The 27,987-nt window shown below is 45.8% G+C and overlaps 1 protein-coding gene across 8 annotated transcripts in view; it reads right to left on the reverse strand.

Annotated features, from left to right (window-relative positions):
* Positions 1 to 27,987, reverse strand: part of PTPRO (protein tyrosine phosphatase receptor type O) — a 463,930-nt gene that overhangs the window by 211,093 nt on the left and 224,850 nt on the right. For 5 of the 8 annotated variants that reach the window (XR_014473285.1, XM_083180720.1, XM_083180719.1 and 2 more), the window contains exons 12-14: positions 10,887 to 11,022; positions 8,648 to 8,787; positions 4,140 to 4,272 (exon numbers count right to left, since the gene is read on the reverse strand). Coding sequence is in view for 7 of the 8 variants with exons in the window: in XM_083180720.1 (XP_083036846.1) it covers positions 4,140 to 4,272; positions 8,648 to 8,787; positions 10,887 to 11,022 (409 nt within the window). In the remaining variant the exon portion in view is untranslated. The remainder of the gene's footprint in view (positions 1 to 4,139; positions 4,273 to 8,647; positions 8,788 to 10,886; positions 11,023 to 27,987) is intronic. The other 3 variants (XM_083180721.1, XM_083180725.1, XM_083180723.1) reach the window with 1 other exon arrangement.

Genomic DNA, 27,987 nt, shown 5'->3' on the forward strand with positions numbered 1-27,987 from the left:
GTACAGTGGGATGGACCAGTGGTGGGAACCCTGACCCTATACAGAGGAGCAGCATACAGCGGGAGTTAGGGAGTTACCTGCTGGGAGAACCCTAACCCAGTACAGAGGTGCACCATGCAGCGGGAGTGACCAGCTGGGGAACCCTAACCCTATACAGAGGAGCACCGTGCAGTGGGTTGGACCAGTGGTGGGAACCCAGGCCCTATACAGTGGAGCACCGTGCAGTGGGAGTGAACAGTGGGGGGAACCCTAACCCTATACAGAGGAGCACCGTGCAGTGGGTTGGACCAGTGGTGGGAACCCAGGCCCTATACAGTGGAGCACCGTGCAGTGGGAGTGAACAGTGGGGGGAACCCTAACCCTATACAGAGGAGCACCGTGCAGTGGGTTGGACCAGTGGTGGGAACCCAGGCCCTATACAGTGGAGCACCGTGCAGTGAGAGTGAACAGTGGGGGGAACCCTAACCCTATACAGAGGAGCACCGTGCAGTGGGTTGGACCAGTGGTGGGAACCCAGGCCCTATACAGTGGAGCACCGTGCAGTGGGAGTGACCAGTGGGGGGAACCCTAACCCTATACAGAGGAGCACCCTGCAGTGGGAGGGACCAGCTGGGGGAACCCTAGCCCTGTACAGAGGAGCACCGTGCAGTGGGATGAACCAGTGGGGGGAACCCTGACCCTGTACAGAGGAGCACCGTGCAGTGGGATGGACCAGTGGGGGGAACCCTGACCCTGTATAGAGGAGCACCGTGCAGTGGGATGGACCAGTGGTGGGAACCCTGACCCTGTACAGAGGAGCACCGTGCAGTGAGATGGACCAGTGGGGGGAACCCTGACCCTGTACAGAGGAGCACCGTGCAGTGGGATGGACCAGTGGTGGGAACCCTGACCCTATACAGAGGAGCACCGTGCAGTGGGATGGACCAGTGGTGGGAACCCTGACCCTGTACAGAGGAGCACCGTGCAGTGGGATGGACCAGTGGTGGGAACCCTGACCCTGTCTGTACAGAGGAGCACCGTGCAGTGGGATGGACCAGTGGTGGGAACCCTGACCCTGTACAGAGGAGCACCGTGCAGTGGGATGGACCAGTGGGGGGAACCCTGACCCTGTACAGAGGAGCACCGTGCAGTGGGATGGACCAGTGGTGGGAACCCTGACCCTGTACAGAGGAGCACCGTGCAGTGGGATGGACCAGTGGTGGGAACCCTGACCCTATACAGAGGAGCACCGTGCAGTGGGATGGACCAGTGGGGGGAACCCTGACCCTGTACAGAGGAGCACCGTGCAGTGGGATGGACCAGTGGGGGGAACCCTGACCCTGTACAGAGGAGCACCGTGCAGTGGGATGGACCAGTGGTGGGAACCCTGACCCTGTACAGAGGAGCACCGTGCAGTGGGATGGACCAGTGGTGGGAACCCTGACCCTGTACAGAGGAGCACCGTGCAGTGGGATGGACCAGTGGTGGGAACCCTGACCCTGTACAGAGGAGCACCGTGCAGTGGGATGGACCAGTGGTGGGAACCCTGACCCTGTACAGAGGAGCACCGTGCAGTGGGATGGACCAGTGGGGGGAACCCTGACCCTGTACAGAGGAGCACCGTGCAGTGGGATGGACCAGTGGTGGGAACCCTGACCCTGTACAGAGGAGCACCGTGCAGTGGGATGGACCAGTGGGGGGAACCCTGACCCTGTACAGAGGAGCACCGTGCAGTGGGATGGACCAGTGGGGGGAACCCTGACCCTGTACAGAGGAGCACCGTGCAGTGGGATGGACCAGTGGGGGGAACCCTGACCCTGTACAGAGGAGCACCGTGCAGTGGGATGGACCAGCGGGGGGAACCCTGACCCTGTACAGAGGAGCACCGTGCAGTGGGATGGACCAGCTGGGGGAACCCTGACCCTGTACAGAGGAGCACCGTGCAGTGGGATGGACCAGTGGGGGGAACCCTGACCCTGTACAGAGGAGCACCGTGCAGTGGGAGGGACCAGCTGGGGGAACCCTGACCCTGTACAGAGGAGCACCGTGCAGTGGGAGGGACCAGCTGGGGGAACCCTGACCCTGTACAGAGGAGCACCGTGCAGTGGGATGGACCAGTGGTGGGAACCCTGACCCTGTACAGAGGAGCACCGTGCAGTGGGATGGACCAGCTGGGGGAACCCTGACCCTATACAGAGGAGCACCGTGCAGTGGGATGGACCAGTGGTGGGAACCCTGACCCTATACAGAGGAGCACCGTGCAGTGGGATGAACCAGTGGGGGGAACCCTGACCCTGTACAGAGGAGCACCGTGCAGTGGGATGAACCAGTGGGGGGAACCCTGACCCTGTACAGAGGAGCACCGTGCAGTGGGATGAACCAGTGGGGAGAACCCTGACCCTATACAGAGGAGCACCGTGCAGTGGGATGGACCAGTGGGGGGAACCCTGACCCTATACAGAGGAGCACCGTGCAGTGGGATGGACCAGTGGGAGGAACCCTGACCCTGTACAGAGGAGCACCGTGCAGTGGGATGGACCAGTGGGAGGAACCCTGACCCTATACAGAGGAGCACCGTGCAGTGGGATGGACCAGTGGGGGGAACCCTGACCCTGTACAGAGGAGCACCGTGCAGTGGGATGGACCAGTGGGGGGAACCCTGACCCTGTACAGAGGAGCACCGTGCAGTGGGATGGACCAGTGGGGGGAACCCTGACCCTGTACAGAGGAGCACCGTGCAGTGGGATGGACCAGTGGGGGGAACCCTGACCCTGTACAGAGGAGCACCGTGCAGTGGGATGGACCAGTGGTGGGAACCCTGACCCTGTACAGAGGAGCACCGTGCAGTGGGATGGACCAGTGGGGGAACCCTGACCCTGTACAGAGGAGCACCGTGCAGTGGGATGAACCAGTGGGGGGAACCCTGACCCTGTACAGAGGAGCACCGTGCAGTGGGATGGACCAGTGGTGGGAACCCTGACCCTATACAGAGGAGCACCGTGCAGTGGGATGGACCAGTGGGGGGAACCCTGACCCTATACAGAGGAGCACCGTGCAGTGGGATGGACCAGTGGGGGGAACCCTGACCCTGTACAGAGGAGCACCGTGCAGTGGGATGGACCAGTGGGAGGAACCCTGACCCTATACAGAGGAGCACCGTGCAGTGGGATGGACCAGTGGGGGGAACCCTGACCCTGTACAGAGGAGCACCGTGCAGTGGGATGGACCAGTGGGGGGAACCCTGACCCTGTACAGAGGAGCACCGTGCAGTGGGATGGACCAGTGGGGGGAACCCTGACCCTGTACAGAGGAGCACCGTGCAGTGGGATGGACCAGTGGGGGGAACCCTGACCCTGTACAGAGGAGCACCGTGCAGTGGGATGGACCAGTGGTGGGAACCCTGACCCTGTACAGAGGAGCACCGTGCAGTGGGATGGACCAGTGGGGGAACCCTGACCCTGTACAGAGGAGCACCGTGCAGTGGGATGAACCAGTGGGGGGAACCCTGACCCTGTACAGAGGAGCACCGTGCAGTGGGAGGGACCAGTGGGGGGAACCCTGACCCTGTACAGAGGAGCACCGTGCAGTGGGAGGGACCAGCTGGGGGAACCCTGACCCTGTACAGAGGAGCACTACTGTATGCAGAGTAGCACCATATTTTCTCTTTTTCCATATTTTTCTCATACTAAAATAAATCAGTAATTATTTAACAAATGTGACAAGGAATCTCATACACTGGACACAGATGCAGTCTGAGTCTATATTTGTAGCAGGTTTACTGAACAGCAGCATACAGGTGTCAGCAGCACAGTTCACCAAACTCCTACCGTAGCCCGTACCCCGGCCGATCACCTGGGCAGCTATTCCAACATCAGGAGCCATTACCCTCTGCCCTGGACACAGATTTAATAGAGAGCCACAGGTGCTGCTAATGAGCCAAGCTCTGATCACTCAGCCTAGGAAACCTGGACTGGATCTAATTATCCTGCTGTTGTTGCTGCTCTAAAACCTGGTCCGGATAGTTCACATTCACTTCATGTGAACTTATGCCACCCCTGCCAGCCCTGCCACCCCTGCCACCCCTTCGGCAGCTTTCAGAAATACAAATGAAGAACAAAGTTGGAAAAGATTTTTCATATTTTGACTAGAAAGGGACTTACCCAACGTAGAAACGGTGATGTAAGTAGCAGCACTGGGCGAGCGATGGCTGACACTGGTGATGCTGCAGTTATAGGATGCGCCAGGCTGCAGATTGGATATCGTCACTACGTGCGAGAACACAGTCACAGGGTCCTTTCAAGTGAATAAAACATTTGTTTAGCTTTAATCAGGCAATATTGTGATTTCATCATATACTAAGGGTCTGCAGACAGATATCCAGCTTGAAAATAGTTGTGGATCTATCCTTCAAGCAAAAGATTGGGCTGAAATCAATGTCAATCCCGGGACTGGCCATCCTAGTGTGAATGCTTGTGGGAAAACCCATTTTTACATTCTCTACATATGAAGTCCACGCTATACGCCTCTTACAACCTGGTAATTGTGACTTGCTGTCATTTATCGCCCGCCTGGCGCTCCCTCAAAATTCCTTGAGAACTTTGCTTGCTGGCTTCCACACTTCCGCTCTTCTGTCATTCCCTCCATTATCTTAGGTGATTTCAGCATTCCCACAGGAACCTCTGCCTTACTTTGGGGGTTATTCTAGTTAATTCTTTCTGACAAATTCCTTCTTAGATGGGAAAAACCGTGTGCACTGCAGGTGGGGCAGATGTAACTTGTGCAGAGAGAGTTAGATTTGGGTGGGGTTTTACTTCAAAGTGAGATCTATATTGCAGTGTAAAAATAACGCAGCCAGTATTTACCCTGCACAGAAACAAAATAACTCACCCAAATCTACTCTCTCTGCACAAGTTACATCTGCCCCCCTGCAGTGCACATGGTTTTGTCCATCTAAGAAGGAATTTGTCAGAAAGAATGAACTAGAATAAAGGCCTTTGTCTCTCTCCCAGTGGACCTCCTCATCGTCCCCTGTGAATGGAAGCTCACTTGATTTGGTCTTCATCTACCGTTGTGATATTTCTGATTTCTCCAAATTCCTATTCCCCCTCTCTGTCCATCACCTTCTCTGTTTTAACCTATGTCTCTCTGCTTCTCCATCTCCACCTCCCAAAACTACCATTCACCAAGTGTAACATTGAGGCCATTGACATTGCCTACCTATTTGGACTCACTTTCTTCTTCGGAAAGTAACACCTCAACCTTGGAACACCAAATGCACCAGATACCTGCAAAAATGCTCACATACTGCTGAGCGACATTGGAGGAAAGACTTCCTCCACTTCAAACTTATGCTTTCATCCTTCAGTGCTGCCCTTTCCCTTGTTTAACAGTCATACTTCAAGAACGCACAACGTTATCTCCTTTCAGTCTGAAAACCCCCAGAGCTTCTTTGCTACTGCCATCTCCCTCATCTGCCAACCTCCTCCTCCCCTCCTCACTTTCTGCTCTTGACTTTGCCACTTACTTTACATCCAAAATTTACTCCATACGTCAGGACATCACATTCAACCAGACTACCTGCAACCAACCACTTCCTCTCCCTTACAATCACTCCTCCACCCACTTACGAACTCTGACATCCTTCTCCCATGTATCTGGTGAGGAAGTCATTAGCCTCATCCGTTCCTCCCCCCTAACCACCTCTGCGTCTGACTCTATCCCCTCCCGCCTCCTCCCCTTTCTCTCGCCCACCTCTTCAATCTATTCCTCTCATCGGGTACTGTCCCCTCAGTCTTCAAGCATGCTCTTGTCTCTCCTATCCTCAAAAAACCTACTCTTGATCCTAATCCTCTCTCTAATCACAGACCCATTCCTCTCCTCCCTTTTTCCTCCAAACTCCTTGAGTGTAACCACCTTACTGCCTTTCTTTCCACTCCCTGCTCGATCCATTCCAGTCTGGCTTCCGTCCCCTCCAGTGAAACTTTTCTCACTGAAGTCTGCAATGATCTTCATGCTACCAAATCTAAAGGCCTACTATTCTTCTTGACCTTTTTGCTGCTTTTGACACTGTGGACTACCCCCTCCTCCTCCAAATCCCTCACTCCCTTGGTCTGTGTAATACTGCTCTCTCCTGGCTGTCTTCCTACCTCACTGACGGCTTCTTCTATGTCTCCTGTCATGACTCCACCTCTCATGCACTTCCACTAACATTAGGTGTCCCCAAAGGCTCTGTTCTTGGTCCTCTCCTTTTCTCTCTCTATCCTTCCTCTCTAGGTGAACTCATTTGCTCATTCAACTTCCAATATCACCTCTATGCTTATGATACTCAAATCTACCTCTCCTCTCATCTCCTCACTCGTATTTTCAACTGTCTCTCCACTATCTCTTCTTGAATGTCACAGCACTTTCTTATGCTAAACATGTCTAAAGGGGCATGGGGCATACACACAGAGCAAATTTGTGCTATTTTCTAAGCAATCTGACCAGATTGCTTAGAAAATTTTTCAAACCAGTATTTTTAAACCCCGTACATTTAAAACCAGGACTAAAATTTAGCTGCCCAGTCAGAAGCCTGGGGCTGTCCCCGGTGGCTCTGGGCTGAGGGTACCTGGTGGCTCTGGGCTGTGGGTACCGAGCTGATAAATGTATAAAAATAGTAAAAAACTATTGGTCTCTGCTGTGGACTTATGAGTCCCAGTAAGCCTGGACCGTATACTAGGACTTGGAGAACCACAAGTCCCAGCATGCGTCCCATTAATGAGTTTTCTGGGACTCATAGTTCCACAGCTGAACCAATAGTTAAATAAATACACAAACACACCAATAAATAAAACTTTATTATATTCAAATCATTTTCATACAGATACTTACTTATCTTGACATGTAGGTAGGTCTCTGTCCATCCGATGGTCCTGAAGTAGTCCAAGAAGGGTAACTGTGGAATGACACAATACTTACAGGGGTCCACCGGCATAGATTGCGTCCTTTCAGTCCATGTAGGCATCCCGGGACTTGGCAAAAAAACAATCCGCCCATCGCCACACCAGACCGGACTAACAAGTGATCTGCAAGATGTGTTTGTTTACATCCTGCAGCTCCTCCTCTCGAATCACAAGTCACAAGACCGCTAGGCGGCCAATAGCGGTATTAGGGAGGAAGAGCTGCAGGATTTAAACAAAGACATCTTGCGGATCACTTCTTAGTCCGTGAATTCACGATACGAATTCGCCGCCAAATACAAATTGAATTTAGCAGCATGCGAGCATTAGGGGGTGCCTGTGCACACCTGGCACCCCCTGTGCGCACGCCTATGCATATAAATAAACAATAATAATAATGTGTGAGTCCGAATCTGTAGAAAAAGAGACCCAGTCTACACAGAAATGCACAGCAACTGCAAACCACAGTCCTTCATCTGCAGAACATAAGTCCTTACACAGGAAAGCTTAGTCCTTGTGATGACTCAATGTCCATCCAGCTGACGGATAGAAGCATCTTGGTAGGATCATGTTGGATATTGCCCAGAAACACTCGATCAATCATGGAATGAGTGCGCAGGCTGCATATGGATTACAGTGAGCATGCATGACGCCAAACAGCAACAAAAAGATGTGCTTTTATTGGCCATTATCTGGTGAGTGACAGGGAATAAGCCTATCATGTGACATCAGCGCCAGTTCCAAGCAGACTGTTTCTATCATACTGCCAGAATAGGTTACGCATAGACTGCAAATCATTTGATGGTGTGTTGTGAATGGTTTTACAGCTGTACGTTGATCGGCGAGACTTTGGCAAACCATTGGCAGCCTGGCACAGGGCAGGATTTCACTCTAGTGGCAGCTATGTGATCGCCCCACTGCAATCAGCTCTGAATAAACCCCTATGCCTGCACTGCAATTCTTTTTACCTGTAAGGCTGAGACTCATAGCGGTTCATCGGGACCCGCACACAGGCTGCTATGCGGCTGTCCACACATTAGCGGTGCGGCCATAGCCACCGGGTCCTACCGCAGCATGCTGTGGGAGGACCGGAAAGCGGGATGACCGCATTTCAATGTGAACGCATACAGGGCCCTATTTTGGTTCATTCTTTCTGACAAAATCCTTCTTAGATGGGCAAAACCATGTGCACTGCAGGTGGGGCAGATGTAACATGTGCAGAGAGAATTAGATTTGGGTGGGGTTTTACTTCAAAGTGAGATCTATATTGCAGTGTAAAAATAAAGCAGTCAGTATTTTCCCTGCACAGAAACAAAATTACTCACTCAAATCTAATTCTCTCTGCACATGTTACATCTGCCCCCCTGCAGTGCACATGGTTTTGTCCATCTAAGAAGGATTTTGTCAGAAAGAATGAACCAAAATAAGGCCCACAGTGCGGCACTGTGTTACACATTAAATGCGGTAGGGAGTGGGAGGATCCTGCCCTGCGGGATCCGGCCACACCCTCCACACACAGCCTCCTTACGGCACAGCAGGTCCCACTGAATGGGAACCGCTGAGCCGCTATGTGTGGCCACAGCCCAACTCTGCTTCTAATGTTCATCTTCTGTCCTCATATCAGAGGGGTGAATGGTCCAGACTAGATTCCATTACCTTTCACTTACTGGGTGACATCCCTTACATGTAACGCTACGCCAGCAGTGGTCACGTGTATAACATACATGTACCTTTTCATATTCATTCTGGGCAGGGTCTAAGCACCAACAGGATACTTCAAAGTAATCAGAAAGTCCTTCTTCCACCCACAGAAGAGTGAATGAGGTTTGTGTCTTGTTCACAGCATACAGAGACTTTGGAGGAACCGGCTCTGTGGAAAGAAAATTGAATATACAGACACAGCAGCAACTGCCAATGGTAACAGCACAGATACATCTGGAGCAACAGCCAGAGACGGGTCTGAGCACAGTCCAAAACTCAAATAAGGATAGGGGTCCAAACTAATTGCTATCCACCAATTACTGGCTGGGAGTCACTGGCTCCCCTCAGGGCCATCTCAACAGCAGTATGGGCCCCCGGGCAAAGCAGTGCAGTGGGACCCCTACCTGATATATACTGTACATACAAACATCGATATAGATATTATATATATATGGGTGGGTGACAGCAGCGTGCTGGTGACAGGCAGTAGGTGACAGCAGTGTGCGGGTGAGGGTGACGGGCAGTGGGTGACAGCAGTGTGAGGGTGACGGGCAGTGGGTGACAGCAGTGTGAGGGTGACGGGCAGTGGGTGACAGCAGTGTGCTGGTGACGGGCAGTGGGTGACAGCAGTGTGCTGGTGACGGGCAGTGGGTGACAGCAGTGTGCTGGTGAAGGGCAGTGAGTGACAGCAGGGTGATGGGAAGTGGGTGACAGCAGTGTGCGGGTGAGGGTGACGGGCAGTGGGCGACAGCAGCGTAAGGGTGACGGGCAGTGGGCGACAGCAGCGTGAGGGTGATGGGCAGTGGGCGACAGCAGCGTGAGGGTGATGGGCAGTGGGCGACAGCAGCGTGAGGGTGATGGGCAGTGGGCGACAGCAGCGTGAGGGTGATGGGCAGTGGGTGTATGAGAGTGATGGGCAGTGGGTGACAGCAGCGTGAGGGTGATGGGCAGTGGGTGACAGCAGCGTGAGGGTGATGGGCAGTGGGTGACAGCAGCGTGAGGGTGATGGGCAGTGGGTGACAGCAGCGTGAGGGTGATGGGCAGTGGGTGACAGCAGCGTGAGGGTGATGGGCAGTGGGTGACAGCAGTGGGAGGGTGATGGGCAGTGGGTGACAGCAGTGGGAGGGTGATGGGCAGTGGGTGACAGCAGCGTGAAGGTGATGGATTGTGGGTGACAGCAGTGTGAGGATGATGGGCAGTGGGTGACAGCAGTGGAGGGTGATGGGCAGTGGGTGACAGCAGTGTGAGGGTGATGGGCAGTGGGGTACAGCAGTGTGAGGGAGATGGGCAGTGGGTGGCAGGCTCAGGGAGCAGGTCCTATTTGGGATGGAAAGCTAGAGCCCCAATGTCACTGTTTACCCATCTTACTGCACCCACACATATCCAGCCCACATTACTAAACCCCCACCTCGCCAACGCTCTCATCTCATTAGCTGCAGCAATATCTATGTTCAACCGAATGGCCTCACTCAATGTATGCCCGGGCTGGCAGGGTGCATAGATAGAGCACAGTACAGTATATGTATAGGGTTACAGGAGACTGGCAGTGTGACTATATAGTGACATACTGTATGATGTGTCCACATAGGGCAATGATATACTCTGCATGCACATACATACTGGGAATTGTACTGTCCTGCACAGACCCCTCCACCCCTGCTGCTATCAGTGTGCATTGTGCATGATCCCTGCACACACTGGCCAGGTCACTCTGAGCTGCAGAGAAGGTGTTGAGGCAGCCAGGCTTGCAGTACATGTAGCTCCGCCCCCACTACAGGTAGATCCACCCTCTATAACTAGTTAACACTAACCTGTGTGAGCTGCGGTTCCCTTCAATTCCTGCCTTGTCGGAGGCTGTTGCCGACACTATCATTCAGCGCCATATGGAGAGTGGCTGCTGACATTACTGACACTGTGTCCCCGGCCTGCCCCATTCGAAAGAGAGAGCCGCGGATCCCTTCAACTCCTGCAGGTCCAGAACTGTGAGCGGAGGCTGCTGCCGAGTGCCAACACTGTCACTCAGTGCCATGCGGAGATTGGCTGCTGCCTTCCCTGCACCGGTCCGCCCCCTTTATATAAAGTAGCAACATCTGCATTACCCCATCAAGCTGGCCAAGCTTAAACTGTCCCTTTTTTAAATAATTAATTGAAAAGGGTGCAAGGGATTGCCTTCAGGGCCCCTAGGAATATTGGGCCCCTGGGCAACTGCCCATCAAGCCCATGCATTACGACGGCCCTGACAATCGCCCAAATACAGGAGATCCTTACCGATGCGGACCAGATAAGGCAAAGAGGTGTTACTGCTCCTCTCCGTACAAGCGGTGACAGTGATGTTATAAATGTCCCCAGCGGGTAGACTCATCGCTGCAGTCATTGTATTGCGAGACACCTGAAACAACATCGACTATATCAGTATTAGCTCAGACATAAATACATAACTATGAATATTGCAATCACTGAAATTCATTCTTAAAACAGTTCTTACAGGATGATCCTGCACATGGCATTTATTCTATAATAAATAGGGAATCTGGTGTTTCTGCTGGCCAGATGATATACAGATATAAGAACACTGTGCTCCTTCTGCAGGGGTACAGAATACCATAGACTGCAGATACAGAATACCATAGACTGCAGATACAGAAGATACAGAATACCATAGACTGCAGATACTGAAGATACAGAATACCATAGACTGCAGATACAGAAGATACAGAATTCCATAGACTGCAGATACAGAAGATACAGAATTCCATAAACTGCAGATACAGAATTCCATAGACTGCAGATACAGAATTCCATAGACTGCAGATACAGAAGATACAGAATTCCATAAACTGCAGATACAGAATTCCATAGACTGCAGATACAGAATACCATAGACTGCAAATACAGAATACCATAGACTGCAGATACAGAAGATACAGAATACCATAGACTGCAGATACGGGAGATACAGAATACCATAGACTGCAGATACGGAGGATACAGAATACCATAGACTGCAGATACAGAGGATACAGAATACCATAGACTGCAGATACAGAAGATACAGAATACCATAGACTGCAGATACAGGAGATACAGAATACCATAGACTGCAGATACGGAAGATACAAAATACCATAGACTGCAGATACGGAAGATACAAAATACCATAGACTGCAGATACGGAAGATACAGAATACCATAGACTGCAGATACGGAAGATACAGAATACCATAGACTGCAGATACGGAAGATACAGAATACCATAGACTGCAGATACGGAAGATACGGAAGATACCGAATACCATAGACTGCAGATACTGTTCAGGAGATACAGAATACCATAGACTGCAGATACTGAAGATACAGAATACCATAGACTGCAGATACTGAAGATACAGAATTCCATAGACTGCAGATACTGAAGATACAGAATTCCATAGACTGCAGATACAGAATTCCATAGACTGCAGATACAGAAGATACAGAATACCATAGACTGCAGATACAGAAGATACAGAATACCATAGACTGCAGATACAGAAGATACAGAATACCATAGTCTGCAGATACAGAATACCATAGTCTGCAGATACAGAATACCATAGTCTGCAGATACAGAAGATACAGAATACCATAGTCTGCAGATACAGAAGATACAGAATACCATAGTCTGCAGATACAGAATACCATAGTCTGCAGATACAGAAGATACAGAATTCCATAGACTGCGGACACAGAAGATACAGAATTCCATAGACTGCAGACACAGAAGATACAGAATTCCATAGACTGCAGACACAGAAGATACAGAATTCCATAGACTGCAGACACAGAAGATACAGAATTCCATAAACTGCAGACACAGAAGATACAGAATTCCATAGACTGCAGATGTCAGCACCGGGGTTTCTTGTGTTCCCGACTGTGACCGTGGTGGACCAGTGGAGGGCGCTGGGTAGCAGAATATAGGAGGCTTGATATGTGACATGCACTGGGGACCCAGACACAGCGAACCAGAGGGTTGGCGGAGACCAGAAGCAGGGGCGCGGAGTCTAACTTGCCAGCGGTATTCACCAGGGAGTCCCGCAAGGAACTATGGACTTGGCTGCGTCTGACAAGCAGGTCGCGGCCCCCTGCCCTGGTCCTCTGGACGCAGGCTGGGAGTGAGGACACAGGAGATATGAGAGAATGTCTTTGGAGACGGCTTGAGAGCCATGGATGATAGTAGACAGCCTGAGAGCTGTGGGACGGCCTGGGAGCCGGAGGTGATAGTTGGCAGCCTGGGAGCTGCGAGACGGCCTGGGAGCCGGTGATGACCGTTGGCAGCCTGGGAGCTGCAGGATGGCCTGGTAGCCGGAGGTGTCGACCTGGGAGTCGTCAGTACACAATGTAGATAACTAGGAAAGTGTAACAGAGTCTCTGGAGGTACTTTATTATATAGTCGACACAGGATGTCGGCAACAGGTGTATATGCGACAATACTTGAATGCAGCAACTGGTGGACGTCAGGGATGTCGTCTGAGATGTAATAGTCTCTATGGAGCACAATAACAGTGAGCCAATCCAGGTGTTGACGGGGACTGTCGACAGGATCAGGACAAGATGGTGAAATCACTGATATTGGTAACTGGCTTAAGAGCCAGAGAGGTGCTCAGCGAGACACCTAATACTCGACCGCAGGGATGGTATTAGCAGGAGTCTCTGGAGATGAAAGGAACCAGGTAAGTAGCAGCAGGACACTTGGAGATGGTATCGCTGGAGACTGGATAGCCAGGAGCCTTGGAACTCTCTGTCTCTGGGGTAACCACACAGGAAGCAGAATGAACATTTGTTCAAGGCAAGGAGGACTCTGGGAAGCTGGCTTATATTCCTCCAGGTGATTGCTTGATTGTCTGCAGCAGCAGACAGAACCAGGAAGTATGCCTTGAGTTACCTGGGATCATGTGACTGGTGCTGAACTCAGGGAGCTTCACAGGAGTTCTAATCACTGAAAATGCAGAGCAGCTGCAGCAGCAGCAGCTAGGAAACAGACAGGCATAGAAACCTCAGGAAATAACTGTGAACCAAGTCAGGTTCATGACAGCAGATACAGAAGATACAGAATTCCATAGACTGCAGATACAGAAGATACAGAATACCATAGACTGCAGATACAGAATACCATAGACTGCAGATACAGAAGATACAGAATACCATAGACTGCAGATACAGAAGATACAGAATACCATAGACTGCAGATACAGAAGATATAGAATACCATAGACTGCAGATACAGAGGATACAGAATACCATAGACTGCAGATACAGAAGATACAGAATACCATAGACTGCAGATACAGAAGATACAGAATACCATAGACTGCAGATACAGAGGATACAGAATACCATAGACTGCAGATACAGAAGATACAGAATACCATAGACTGCAGATACAGAAGATACCGAATACCATAGACTGCAGATAAAGAAGATACAGAATACCATAGACTGCAGATACAGAAGATACAGAATACCATAGACTGCAGATACAGAAGATACAGAATACCATAGACTTCAGATACAGAAGATACCGAATACCATAGACCGCAGATAAAGAAGATACAGAATACCATAGACTGCAGATACAGAATATACAGAATACCATAGACTACAGATACAGAGGATACAGAATTATATAGACTGCATATACAGAAGATACAGAATACCATAGACTGCAGATACAGAGGATACAGAATACCATAGACTGCAGATACAAAGGATACAGAATGCCATAGACTGCAGATACAGCATATACAGAATACCATAGACTGCAGATACAAAGGATACAGAATACCATAGACTGCAGATACAGAAGATACAGAATACAATAGACTGCAGATACGGAATATACAGAATACCATAGACTGCAGATACAGAAGATACAGAATTCCATAGACTGCAGATACAGAAGATACAGAATACCATAGACTGCAGATACGGAATATACAGAATACCATAGACTGCAGATACAGAAGATACAGAATTCCATAGACTGCAGATACAGAAGATACAGAATACCATAGACTGCAGATACAGAAGATACAGAATACCATAGACTGCAGATACAGAAGATACAGAATACCATAGACTGCAGATACAGAGGATACAGAATACCATAGACTGCAGATACAGAAGATACAGAATACCATAGACTGCAGATACAGAAGATACCGAATACCATAGACTGCAGATAAAGAAGATACAGAATACCATAGACTGCAGATACAGAAGATACAGAATACCATAGACTGCAGATACAGAGGATACAGAATACCATAGACTGCAGATACAGAAGATACAGAATACCATAGACTTCAGATACAGAAGATACCGAATACCATAGACTGCAGATAAAGAAGATACAGAATACCATAGACTGCAGATACAGAAGATACAGAATACCATAGACTGCAGATACAGAAGATACAGAATACCATAGACTTCAGATACAGAAGATACCGAATACCATAGACCGCAGATAAAGAAGATACAGAATACCATAGACTGCAGATACAGAATATACAGAATACCATAGACTACAGATACAGAGGATACAGAATTCTATAGACTGCATATACAGAAGATACAGAATACCATAGACTGCAGATACAGAGGATACAGAATACCATAGACTGCAGATACAAAGGATACAGAATACCATAGACTGCAGATACAGCATATACAGAATACCATAGACTGCAGATACAAAGGATACAGAATACCATAGACTGCAGATACAGAAGATACAGAATACAATAGACTGCAGATACGGAATATACAGAATACCATAGACTGCAGATACAGAAGATACAGAATTCCATAGACTGCAGATACAGAAGATACAGAATACCATAGACTGCAGATACGGAATATACAGAATACCATAGACTGCAGATACAGAAGATACAGAATTCCATAGACTGCAGATACAGAAGATACAGAATTCCATAGACTGCAGATACAGAAGATACAGAATACCATAGACTGCAGATACGGAAGATACAGAATACCATAGACTGCAGATACAGAAGATACAGAATTCCATAGACTGCAGATACAGAAGATACAGAATACCATAGACTGCAGATACAGAAGATACAGAATACCATAGACTGCAGATACAGAGGATATAGAATTCTATAGACTCCAGATACAGAAGATACAGAATTTCATAGACTGCAGATACAGAAGATACAGAATACCATAGACTGCAGATACAGAAGATACAGAATACCATAGACTGCAGATACAGAGGATATAGAATTCTATAGACTGCAGATACAGAAGATACAGAATTTCATAGACTGCAGATACAGAAGATACAGAATACTATAGACTGCAGATACAGGAGATACAGAATACCATAGACTGCAGATACATAGGATACAGAATATCATAGACTGCAGATACAGAGGATATAGAATTCTATAGACTGCAGATACAGAAGATACAGAATTCCATAGACTGCAGATACAGAAGATACAGAATACCATAGACTGCAGATACAGAGGATACAGAATACCATAGACTGCAGATACAGAAGATACATAATTCCATAGACTGCAGATACAGAGGATACAGAATGATACAGAAGATACAGAATTAAATAGACTGCAGATACAGAATACCAAAGACTGCAGATACAGAAGATACAGAATACCATAGACTGCAGATACAGAAGATACAGAATACCATAGACTGCAGATACAGAAGATACAGAATTCCATAGACTGCAGATACAGAAGATACAGAATTCCATAGACTACAGATACTGAAGATACAGAATACCATAGTCTGCAAGGGATGCGGTCATTTGGTCTACTGCATTATGGTCGACAGTCATTAGGTCGAATCCATTAGGTCAACATGCTAAAAGGTCGACATGACTCTAGGTCGACATGGGAAAAGGTCGACATGATTCCAGTTCGAAAGGTCATTAGTTCGAAAGGTCATTAGTTCGACAAGGTCATTAGTTCGACATTGTCTATGTCGACATTCACAAGGTCGACATGGAGTTTTTCACTGTTTTTTGAGCCAACATGTGCCGACAGGCGGTATTTCATGCCCTACCATCCACTAGGGCGTGGTGGGAGAATAAAATAGTGTGCCGAGCGTAGCGAGGCACCGTGCCCGACAATCGCGAGCGCAGCGAGCGATGCGAGGGGATGCAGTGCACTTTAAACTGTGTCCATGTCGACTGTGTTGACATTCAGGTAAAAAAACAGTGAAAAAACCCATGTCGACCTTGTAAATGTCGACATAGACAATGTCGAACTAATGACCTTGTCGAACTAATGACCTGTCGAACTAATGACCTTTCGACCTAGAATCATGTCGACCTTTTCCCATGTCGACCTAGAGTCATGTCGACCTTTTCCCATGTCGACCTAATGGATTCGACCTAATGACTTTCGACCATAATGCAATAGACCAAATGATCCCAACCCGTCTGCAAATACAGAAGATACAGAATACCATAGACTGCATATACAGAATACCATAGACTGCAGATACAGAAGATACAGAATACCGTAGACTGCAGATACAGAAGATACAGAATACCGTAGACTGCAGATACAGAGGATACAGAATACCATAGACTGCAGATACAGAGGATACAGAATACCATAGACTGCAGATACAGAAGATACAGAATTCCATAGACTGCAGATACAGAATATACAGAATACCATAGACTGCAGATACAGAATATACAGAATACCATAGACTGCAGATACAGAGGATACAGAATTCTATACACTGCAGATACAGAAGATACAGAATACCATAGACTGCAGATACAGAAGATACAGAATTCCATAGACTGCAGATACAGAATATACAGAATACCATAGACTGCAGATACAGAATATACAGAATACCATAGACTGCAGATACAGAGGATACAGAATACCATAGACTGCAGATACAGAAGATACAGAATACCATAGACTGCAGATACAGAAGATACAGAATTCCATAGACTGCAGATACAGAAGATACAGAATACCATAGGCTGCAGATACAAAATATACAGATTACCATAGGCTGCAGATACAGGAGATACAGAATACCATAGACTGCAGATACAGAGGATACAGAATACCATAGGCTGCAGATACAGAAGATACAGAATACCATAGACTGCAGATACAGAGGATGCAGAATTCTATAGACTGCAGATACAGAGGATACAGAATACCATAGGCTGCAGATACAGAAGATACAGAATACCATAGACTGCAGATACAGAAGATACAGAATACCATAGACTGCAGATACAGAAGATACAGAATACCATAGACTGCAGATACAGAAGATACAGAATACCATAGACTGCAGATACAGAGGATACAGAATACCATAGACTGCAGATACAGAGCATACATAATTCTATAGACTGCAGATACAGAAGATACAGAATGCCATGAACTGCAGATACAGAGGATACAGAATACCATAGACTGCAGATACAGAGGATACAGAATATACAGAATACCATAGACTGCAGATACAGAATATACAGAATACCATAGACTGCAGATACAGAGGATACAGAATATCATAGACTGCAGATACAGAGGATACAGAATACCATAGACTGCAGATACAGAATATACAGAATACCATAGACTGCAGATACAGAAGATCGAGAATACCATAGACTGCAGATACAGAATATACAGAATACCATAGATTGCAGATACAGAATATACAGAACACCATAGACTGCAGATACAGAGGATACAGAATTCTATAGACTGCAGATAAAGAGGATACAGAATACCACAGACTGCAGATACAGAGGATACAGAATTCTATAGACTGCAGATACAGAAGATACAGAATACCATAGACTGCAGATACAGAAGATACAGAATGCCATAGACTGCAGATACAGAAGATACAGAATGCCATAGACTGCAGATACAGAGGATACAGAATACCATAGACTGCAGATACAGAGGATACAGAATTCTATAGACTGCAGATACAGAAGATACATAATGCCATAGACTGCAGATACAGAGGATACAGAATACCATAGACTGCAGATACAGAGGATACAGAATGCCATAGACTGCAGATACAGAATATACAGAATACCATAGACTGCAGATACAGAGGATACAGAATACCATAGACTGCAGATACAGAATATACAGAATACCATAGACTGCAGATACAGAAGATACAGAATACCATAGACTGCAGATACAGAATATACAGAATACCATAGACTGCAGATACAGAATATACAGAACACTATAGACTGCAGATACAGAGGATACAGAATTATATAGACTGCAGATCCAGAATATACAGAATACCATAGACTGCAGATACAGAATATACAGAATTCCATAGACTGCAGATACAGAATATACAGAATACCATAGACTGCAGATACAGAAGATACAGAATACCATAGACTGCAGATACAGAAGATACAGAATACCATAGACTGCAGATACAGAGGATACAGAATACCATAGACTGCAGATACAGAGGATACAGAATTCCATAGACTGCAGATACAGAATATACAGAATACCATAGACTGCAGATACAGAATATACAGAATACCATAGACTGCAGATACAGAAGATACATAATTCCATAGACTGCAGATACAGAGGATACAGAATGATACAGAAGATACAGATTTCCATAGACTGCAGATACAGAGGATACAGAATACCATAGACTGCAGATACAGAAGATACAGAATACCATAGACTGCAGATACAGAATACCATAGACTGCAGATACAGAAGATACAGAATACCATAGACTGCAGATACAGAGGATACAGAATACCATAGACTGCAAATACAGAAGATACAGAATACCATAGACTGCAGATACAGAGGATACAGAATACCATAGGCTGCAGATACAGAAGATACAGAATACCATCGACTGCAAATACAGAGGATACAGAATTCTATAGACTGCAGATACAGAGGATACAGAATACCATAGACTGCAGATACAGAAGATACAGAATACCATAGACTGCAGATACAGGAGATACAGAATACCATAGACTGCAGATACAGGAGATACAGAATACCATAGACTGCAGATACAGGACATACAGAATACCATAGTCTGCAGATACAGGAGATACAGAATACCATAGACTGCAGATACAGGAGATACAGAATACCATAGTCTGCAGATACAGGAGATACAGAATACCATAGACTGCAGATACAGAAGATACAGAATACCATAGATTGCAGATACAGAGGATACAGAATACCATAGAATGCAGATACAGATGATACAGAATACCATAGACTGCAGATACAGAGGATGCAGAATACCATAGACTGCAGATACAGAAGATACAGAATACCATAGACTGCAGATACAGGAGATACAGAATACCATAGACTGCAGATACAGAATATACAGAATTCCATAGACTGCAGATACAGAAGATACAGAATACCATAGGCTGCAGATACAGAATATACAGAACACCATAGACTGCAGATACAGAGGATACAGAATACCATAGGCTGCAGATACAGAAGATACAGAATACCATAGACTGCAGATACAGAGGATACAGAATTCTATAGACTGCAGATACAGAAGATACAGAATACCATAGACTGCAGATACAGAAGATACAGAATACCATAGACTGCAGATACAGAGGATACAGAATTCTATAGACTGCAGATACAGAAGATACAGAATACCATAGACTGCAGATACAGAGGATGCAGAATACCATAGACTGCAGATACAGAGGATACAGAATTCCATAGACTGCAGATACAGAATATACAGAATACCATAGACTGCAGATACAGAATATACAGAATACCATAGACTGCAGATACAGAAGATACATAATTCCATAGACTGCAGATACAGAGGATACAGAATGATACAGAAGATACAGATTTCCATAGACTGCAGATACAGAGGATACAGAATACCATAGACTGCAGATACAGAAGATACAGAATACCATAGACTGCAGATACAGAATACCATAGACTGCAGATACAGAAGATACAGAATACCATAGACTGCAGATACAGAGGATACAGAATACCATAGACTGCAAATACAGAAGATACAGAATACCATAGACTGCAGATACAGAGGATACAGAATACCATAGGCTGCAGATACAGAAGATACAGAATACCATCGACTGCAAATACAGAGGATACAGAATTCTATAGACTGCAGATACAGAGGATACAGAATACCATAGACTGCAGATACAGAAGATACAGAATACCATAGACTGCAGATACAGGAGATACAGAATACCATAGACTGCAGATACAGGAGATACAGAATACCATAGACTGCAGATACAGGACATACAGAATACCATAGTCTGCAGATACAGGAGATACAGAATACCATAGACTGCAGATACAGGAGATACAGAATACCATAGTCTGCAGATACAGGAGATACAGAATACCATAGACTGCAGATACAGAAGATACAGAATACCATAGATTGCAGATACAGAGGATACAGAATACCATAGACTGCAGATACAGAGGATGCAGAATACCATAGACTGCAGATACAGAAGATACAGAATACCATAGACTGCAGATACAGGAGATACAGAATACCATAGACTGCAGATACAGAATATACAGAATTCCATAGACTGCAGATACAGAAGATACAGAATACCATAGGCTGCAGATACAGAATATACAGAACACCATAGACTGCAGATACAGAGGATACAGAATACCATAGGCTGCAGATACAGAAGATACAGAATACCATAGACTGCAGATACAGAGGATACAGAATTCTATAGACTGCAGATACAGAAGATACAGAATACCATAGACTGCAGATACAGAAGATACAGAATACCATAGACTGCAGATACAGAGGATACAGAATTCTATAGACTGCAGATACAGAAGATACAGAATACCATAGACTGCAGATACAGAGGATGCAGAATACCATAGACTGCAGATACAGAAGATACAGAATTCCATAGACTGCAGATACAGAATATACAGAATACCATAGACTGCAGATACAGGAGATACAGAATACCATAGACTGCAGATACAGAGGATACATAATACCATTGGCTGCAGATACAGAAGATACAGAATACCATAGACTGCAAATACAGAGGATACATAATTCTATAGACTGCATATACAGAATATACAGAATACCATAGACTGCAGATACAGAAGATACAGAATACCATAGACTGCAGATACAGGAGATACAGGATACCATAGACTGCAGATTCAGAAGATACAGAATACCATAGACTGCAGATACAGGAGATACAGAATACCATAGACTGCAGATACAGGAGATACAGAATACCATAGACTGCAGATACAGAATATACAGAATACCATAGACTGCAGATACCGAATATACAGAATACCATAGACTGCAGATACAGAAGATACAGAATACCATAGACTGCAGATACAGAAGATACAGAATACCATAGTCTGCAGATACAGAGGATACAGAATACCATAGACTGCAGATACAGAATATACAGAATACCATAGACTGCAGATACAGAAGATACAGAATACCATAGACTGCAGATACAGAAGATACAGAATACCATAGTCTGCAGATACAGAGGATACAGAATACCATAGACTGCAGATACAGAGGATACAGAATTCCATAGACTGCAGATACAGAAGATACAGAATACCATAGACTGCAGATACAGAAGATACAGAATACCATAGACTGCAGATACAGAAGATACAGAATACCATAGACTGCAGATACAGAGTGTTACTCACCGCCGTCCGGGATCTGCGGCACCCGGACGGATGGCAGCTGCGGCACGGAGGCTGGAGGCGGGGGGCGTTGCTAGGCAGCGTCCCAAGCCTCGCTCTAAGGACGGGCGTCGGGGCGTTGCCTAGCAACGTCCCCGAACTTCCGCCCGGCAGACGGGGAACACACGCGCGCGCCTGAGTGACGTCAGGCGGCGCGATTTTCGGATAAATAGCCGGCGTCTGCTGGGCACAGACGCCGGTTATACAGGTTGCTTCCCTAGAAGCTTTCTCTGACCCGGTCCCTGGAGCTGTTTAATCAGCTCTGTTCTCTCAGTCTGCTCTGCTCTCCTGGTTCCCTGCTGCCCAGCTAGCTCCCGTGGATTCCTGGCCTGAGCTAGTGTCTGCGTCTGATCCACAGTCTTCCATCTACTTGTGGGTCACGTAAGTGCTCCGTTGGAGCCCAGTGTTTGCTATCTTTTGCCATTCTGTTGCCCTCCGTGGCATTCCCCCTCCGTGGGGCCCGTTTTTATTCTATTGTGTTATTTTCTCAGTTGCCCTTTCTGTCCAGTTATTCTCTGTCGCCCTAGCTCCCCTCAGGGAGGGGTGTACCCCTCTTTGTCTGCACCCGGCTTTGGGGAATCACTCTCCTTGGTGTGCCCCCATTCGGAGATTCCCCTTTCGTATCTCTTGTGTCTGCGACTGGGTCGCGATCCTCGTCCTTGACCGGGTGTCGGTTAGTTAGGGGTCTCTCCCAGCTAGGCCCATTAGCCAGTCATCCTTTTGAGATACTCCCTGGCGATCGCTCACCCCTTGTCTTTACGTAACACCTGGCTGCATCGGGGTCAGAGCCGGCTTAACTGGCTCTGTCGAACGCGGCGGCTACAGGCGAAGCCTAGCACTTGCAGGGGTATTCCATCTGCCCGGGGGACTCAACAGAGTCAGTGTAGGTTTTGCTGTGGCCGTCCTAAACAGCGGTCCCAGCTGCGGGCTCACGCCTGACCTATTGTCTCTTGCCAGCTGTCATACTCCCCATTGCCCTGCCGAGTCCCGTAACACAGAGGATACAGAATACCATAGACTGCAGATACAGAGGATACAGAATGCCATAGACTGCAGATCCAAAGATACAGAATGCCATAGACTGCATATACAGAGGATACAGAATTCTATAGACTGCAGATACAGAAGATACAGAATGCCATAGACTGCAGATACAGAAGATACAGAATGCCATAGACTGCAGATACAGAGGATACAGAATACGATAGACTGCAGATACAGAGGATACAGAATTCTATAGACTGCAGATACAGAAGATACAGAATGCCATAGACTGCAGATACAGAAGATACAGAATACCATAGACTGCAGATACAGGAGATACAGAACACCATAGACTGCAGATACAGAATATACAGAACACCATAGACTGCAGATACAGAAGATACAGAACTCCATAGACTGCATATACAGAAGATACAGAATACCATAGGCTGCAGATACAGAATAAACAGAATACCATAGACTGCAGATACAGAGGATACAGAATACCATAGGCTGCAGATACAGAAGATACAGAATACCATAGACTGCAGATACAGAGGATACAGAATTCTATAGACTGCAGATACAGAAGATACAGAATACCATAGACTGCAGATACAGAAGATACAGAATACCATAGACTGCAGATACAGAATACCATAGACTGCAGATACAGAAGATACAGAATACCATAGACTGCAGATACAGAATTCCATAGACTGCAGATACAGAGGATGCAGAATACCATAGACTGCAGATACAGAATATACAGAATACCATAGACTGCAGATACAGAAGATACAGAATTCCATAGACTGCAGATACAGAATATACAGAATACCATAGACTGCAGATACAGGAGATACAGAATACCATAGACTGCAGATACAGAGGATACAGAATACCATAGGCTGCAGATACAGAAGATACAGAATACCATAGACTGCAGATACAGAAGATACAGAATTCTATAGACTGCAGATACAGAATATACAGAATACCACAGACTGCAGATACAGAAGATACAGAATACCACAGACTGCAGATATAGGAGATACAGAATACCATAGACTGCAGATACAGGAGATACAGAATACCATAGACTGCAGAATCAGAAGATACAGAATACCATAGACTGCAGATACAGTAGATACAGAATACTATAGACTGCAGATACAGGAGATACAGAATACCATAGACTGCAGATACAGAAGATACAGAATACCATAGACTGCAGATACCGAATATACAGAATACCATAGACTGCAGATACAGAAGATACAGAATACCATAGACTGCAGATACAGAAGATACAGAATACCATAGACTGCAGATACAGAGGATACAGAATACCATAGACTGCAGATACAGAGGATACAGAATGCCATAGACTGCAGATACAGAAGATACAGAATGCCATAGACTGCAGATACAGAGGATACAGAATTCTATAGACTGCAGATACAGAAGATACAGAATGCCATAGACTGCAGATACAGAAGATACAGAATGCCATAGACTGCAGATACAGAGGATACAGAATACCATAGACTGCAGATACAGAGGATACAGAATTCTATAGACTGCAGATACAGAAGATACAGAATGCCATAGACTGCAGATACAGAGGATACAGAATACCATAGACTGCAGATACAGAAGATACAGAATGCCATAGACTGCAGATACAGAATATACAGAATACCATAGACTGCAGATACAGAGGATACAGAATACCATAGACTGCAGATACAGAGGATACAGAATACCATAGACTGCAGATACAGAAGATACAGAATACCATAGACTGCAGATCCAGAATATACAGAATACCATAGACTGCAGATCCAGAAGATACAGAATACCATAGACTGCAGATACAGAATATACAGAATTCCATAGACTGCAGATACAGAATATACAGAATACCATAGACTGCAGATACAGAAGATACAGAATACCATAGACTGCAGATACAGAAGATACAGAATACCATAGACTGCAGATACAGAGGATACAGAATACCATAGACTGCAGATACAGAGGATACAGAATTCCATAGACTGCAGATACAGAATACCATAGATTGCAGATACAGAATATACAGAATACCATAGACTGCAGATACAGAAGATACATAATTCCATAGACTGCAGATACAAAGGATACAGAATGATACAGAAGATACAGAATTCCATAGACTGCAGATACAGAGGATACAGAATACCATAGACTGCAGATACAGAAGATACAGAATACCATAGACGGCAGAAACAGAATACCATAGACTGCAGATACAGAAGATACAGAATACCATAGACTGCAGATACAGAGGATACAGAATACCATAGACTGCAAATACAGAAGATACAGAATACCATAGACGGCAGAAACAGAATACCATAGACTGCAGATACAGAAGATACAGAATACCATAGACTGCAAATACAGAGGATACAGAATACCATAGACTGCAGATACAGGAGATACAGAATACCATAGACTGCAGATACAGGAGATACAGAATACCATTGACTGCAGATACAGGAGATACAGAATACCATAGTCTGCAGATACAGGAGATACAGAATACCATAGACTGCAGATACAGGAGATACAGAATACCATAGACTGCAGATACAGGAGATACAGAATACCATAGACTGCAGATACAGAGGATACAGAATACCATAGACTGCAAATACAGAAGATACAGAATACCATAGACTGCAGATACAGAGGATACAGAATACCATAGTCTGCAGATACAGGAGATACAGAATACCATAGACTGCAGATACAGGAGATACAGAATACCATAGACTGCAGATACAGAAGATACAGAATACCATAGACTGCAGATACAGATGATACAGAATACCATAGACTGCAGATACAGAGGATGCAGAATACCATAGACTGCAGATACAAAAGATACAGAATTCCATAGACTGCAGATACAGAAGATACAGAATACCATAGGCTGCAGATACAGAAGATACAGAATACCATAGGCTGCAGATACAGAATACCATAGGCTGCAGATACAGAAGATACAGAATACCATAGACTGCAGATACCGAAGATACAGAATACCATAGACTGCAGATACAGAAGATACAGAATACCATAGACTGCAGATACAGAGGATACAGAATACCATAGGCTGCAGATACAGAGGATACAGAATACCATAGACTGCAGATACAGAAGATACAGAATACCATAGACTGCAGATACAGAAGATACAGAATACCATAGACTGCAGATACCGAAGATACAGAATACCATAGGCTGCAGATACAGAGGATGCAGAATACCATAGACTGCAGATACAGAAGATGCAGAATTACATAGACTGCAGATACAGAATATACAGAATACCATAGACTGCAGATACAGGAGATACAGAATACCATAGACTGAAGATACAGAGGATACAGAATACCATAGGCTGCAGATACAGAAGATACAGAATACCATAGACTGCAAATATAGAGGATACAGAATTCTATAGACTGCAGAAACAGAAGATACAGAATACCATAGACTGCAGATACAGAAGATACAGAATTCCATAGACTGCAGATACAGAATATACAGAATACCACAGACTGCAGATACAGAAGATACAGAATACCATAGACTGCAGATACAGAAGATACAGAATTCTATAGACTGCAGATACAGAATATACAGAATACCATAGACTGCAGATACAGAAGATACAGAATACCATAGACTGCAGATACAGGAGATACAGAATACCACAGACTGCAGATTCAGAAGATACAGAATACCATAGACTGCAGATACAGGATATACAGAATACTATAGACTGCAGATACAGGAGATACAGAATACCATAGACTGCAGATACAGAAGATACAGAATACCATAGACTGCAGATACCGAATATACAGAATAGCATAGACTGCAGATACAGAAGATACAGAATACCATAGTCTGCAGATACAGAGGATACAGAATACCATAGACTGCAGATACAGAATACCATAGACTGCAGATACAGAGGATACAGAATACCATAGACTGCAGATACAGAAGATACAGAATACCATAGACTGCAGATACAGAATACCATAGACTGCAGATACAGACGATACAGAATACCATAGACTGCAGATACAGGAGATACAGAATACCATAGACTGCAGATACAGGAGATACAGAATACCATAGACTGCAGATTCAGAAGATACAGAATACCATAGACTGCAGATACAGAAGATACAGAATACCATAGACTGCAGATACAGAAGATACAGAATACCATAGACTGCAGATACAGGAGATACAGAATACCATAGACTGCAGATACAGAAGATACAGAATACCATAGACTGCAGATACAGAAGATACAGAATACCATAGACTGCAGATACAGAAGATACAGAATACCATAGACTGCAGATACAGAAGATACAGAATAGGCGACTTCCGGTGGGCGGGGCACCGAGAGCGGCCGCATCTTAACCAGCTCCTCTGTTGGG

This window comes from Crinia signifera, chromosome 4 (genome assembly GCF_055691185.1).
Source record: "Crinia signifera chromosome 4, ASM5569118v1, whole genome shotgun sequence".
In the NCBI taxonomy this organism is placed as follows: domain Eukaryota; kingdom Metazoa; phylum Chordata; class Amphibia; order Anura; family Myobatrachidae; genus Crinia; species Crinia signifera.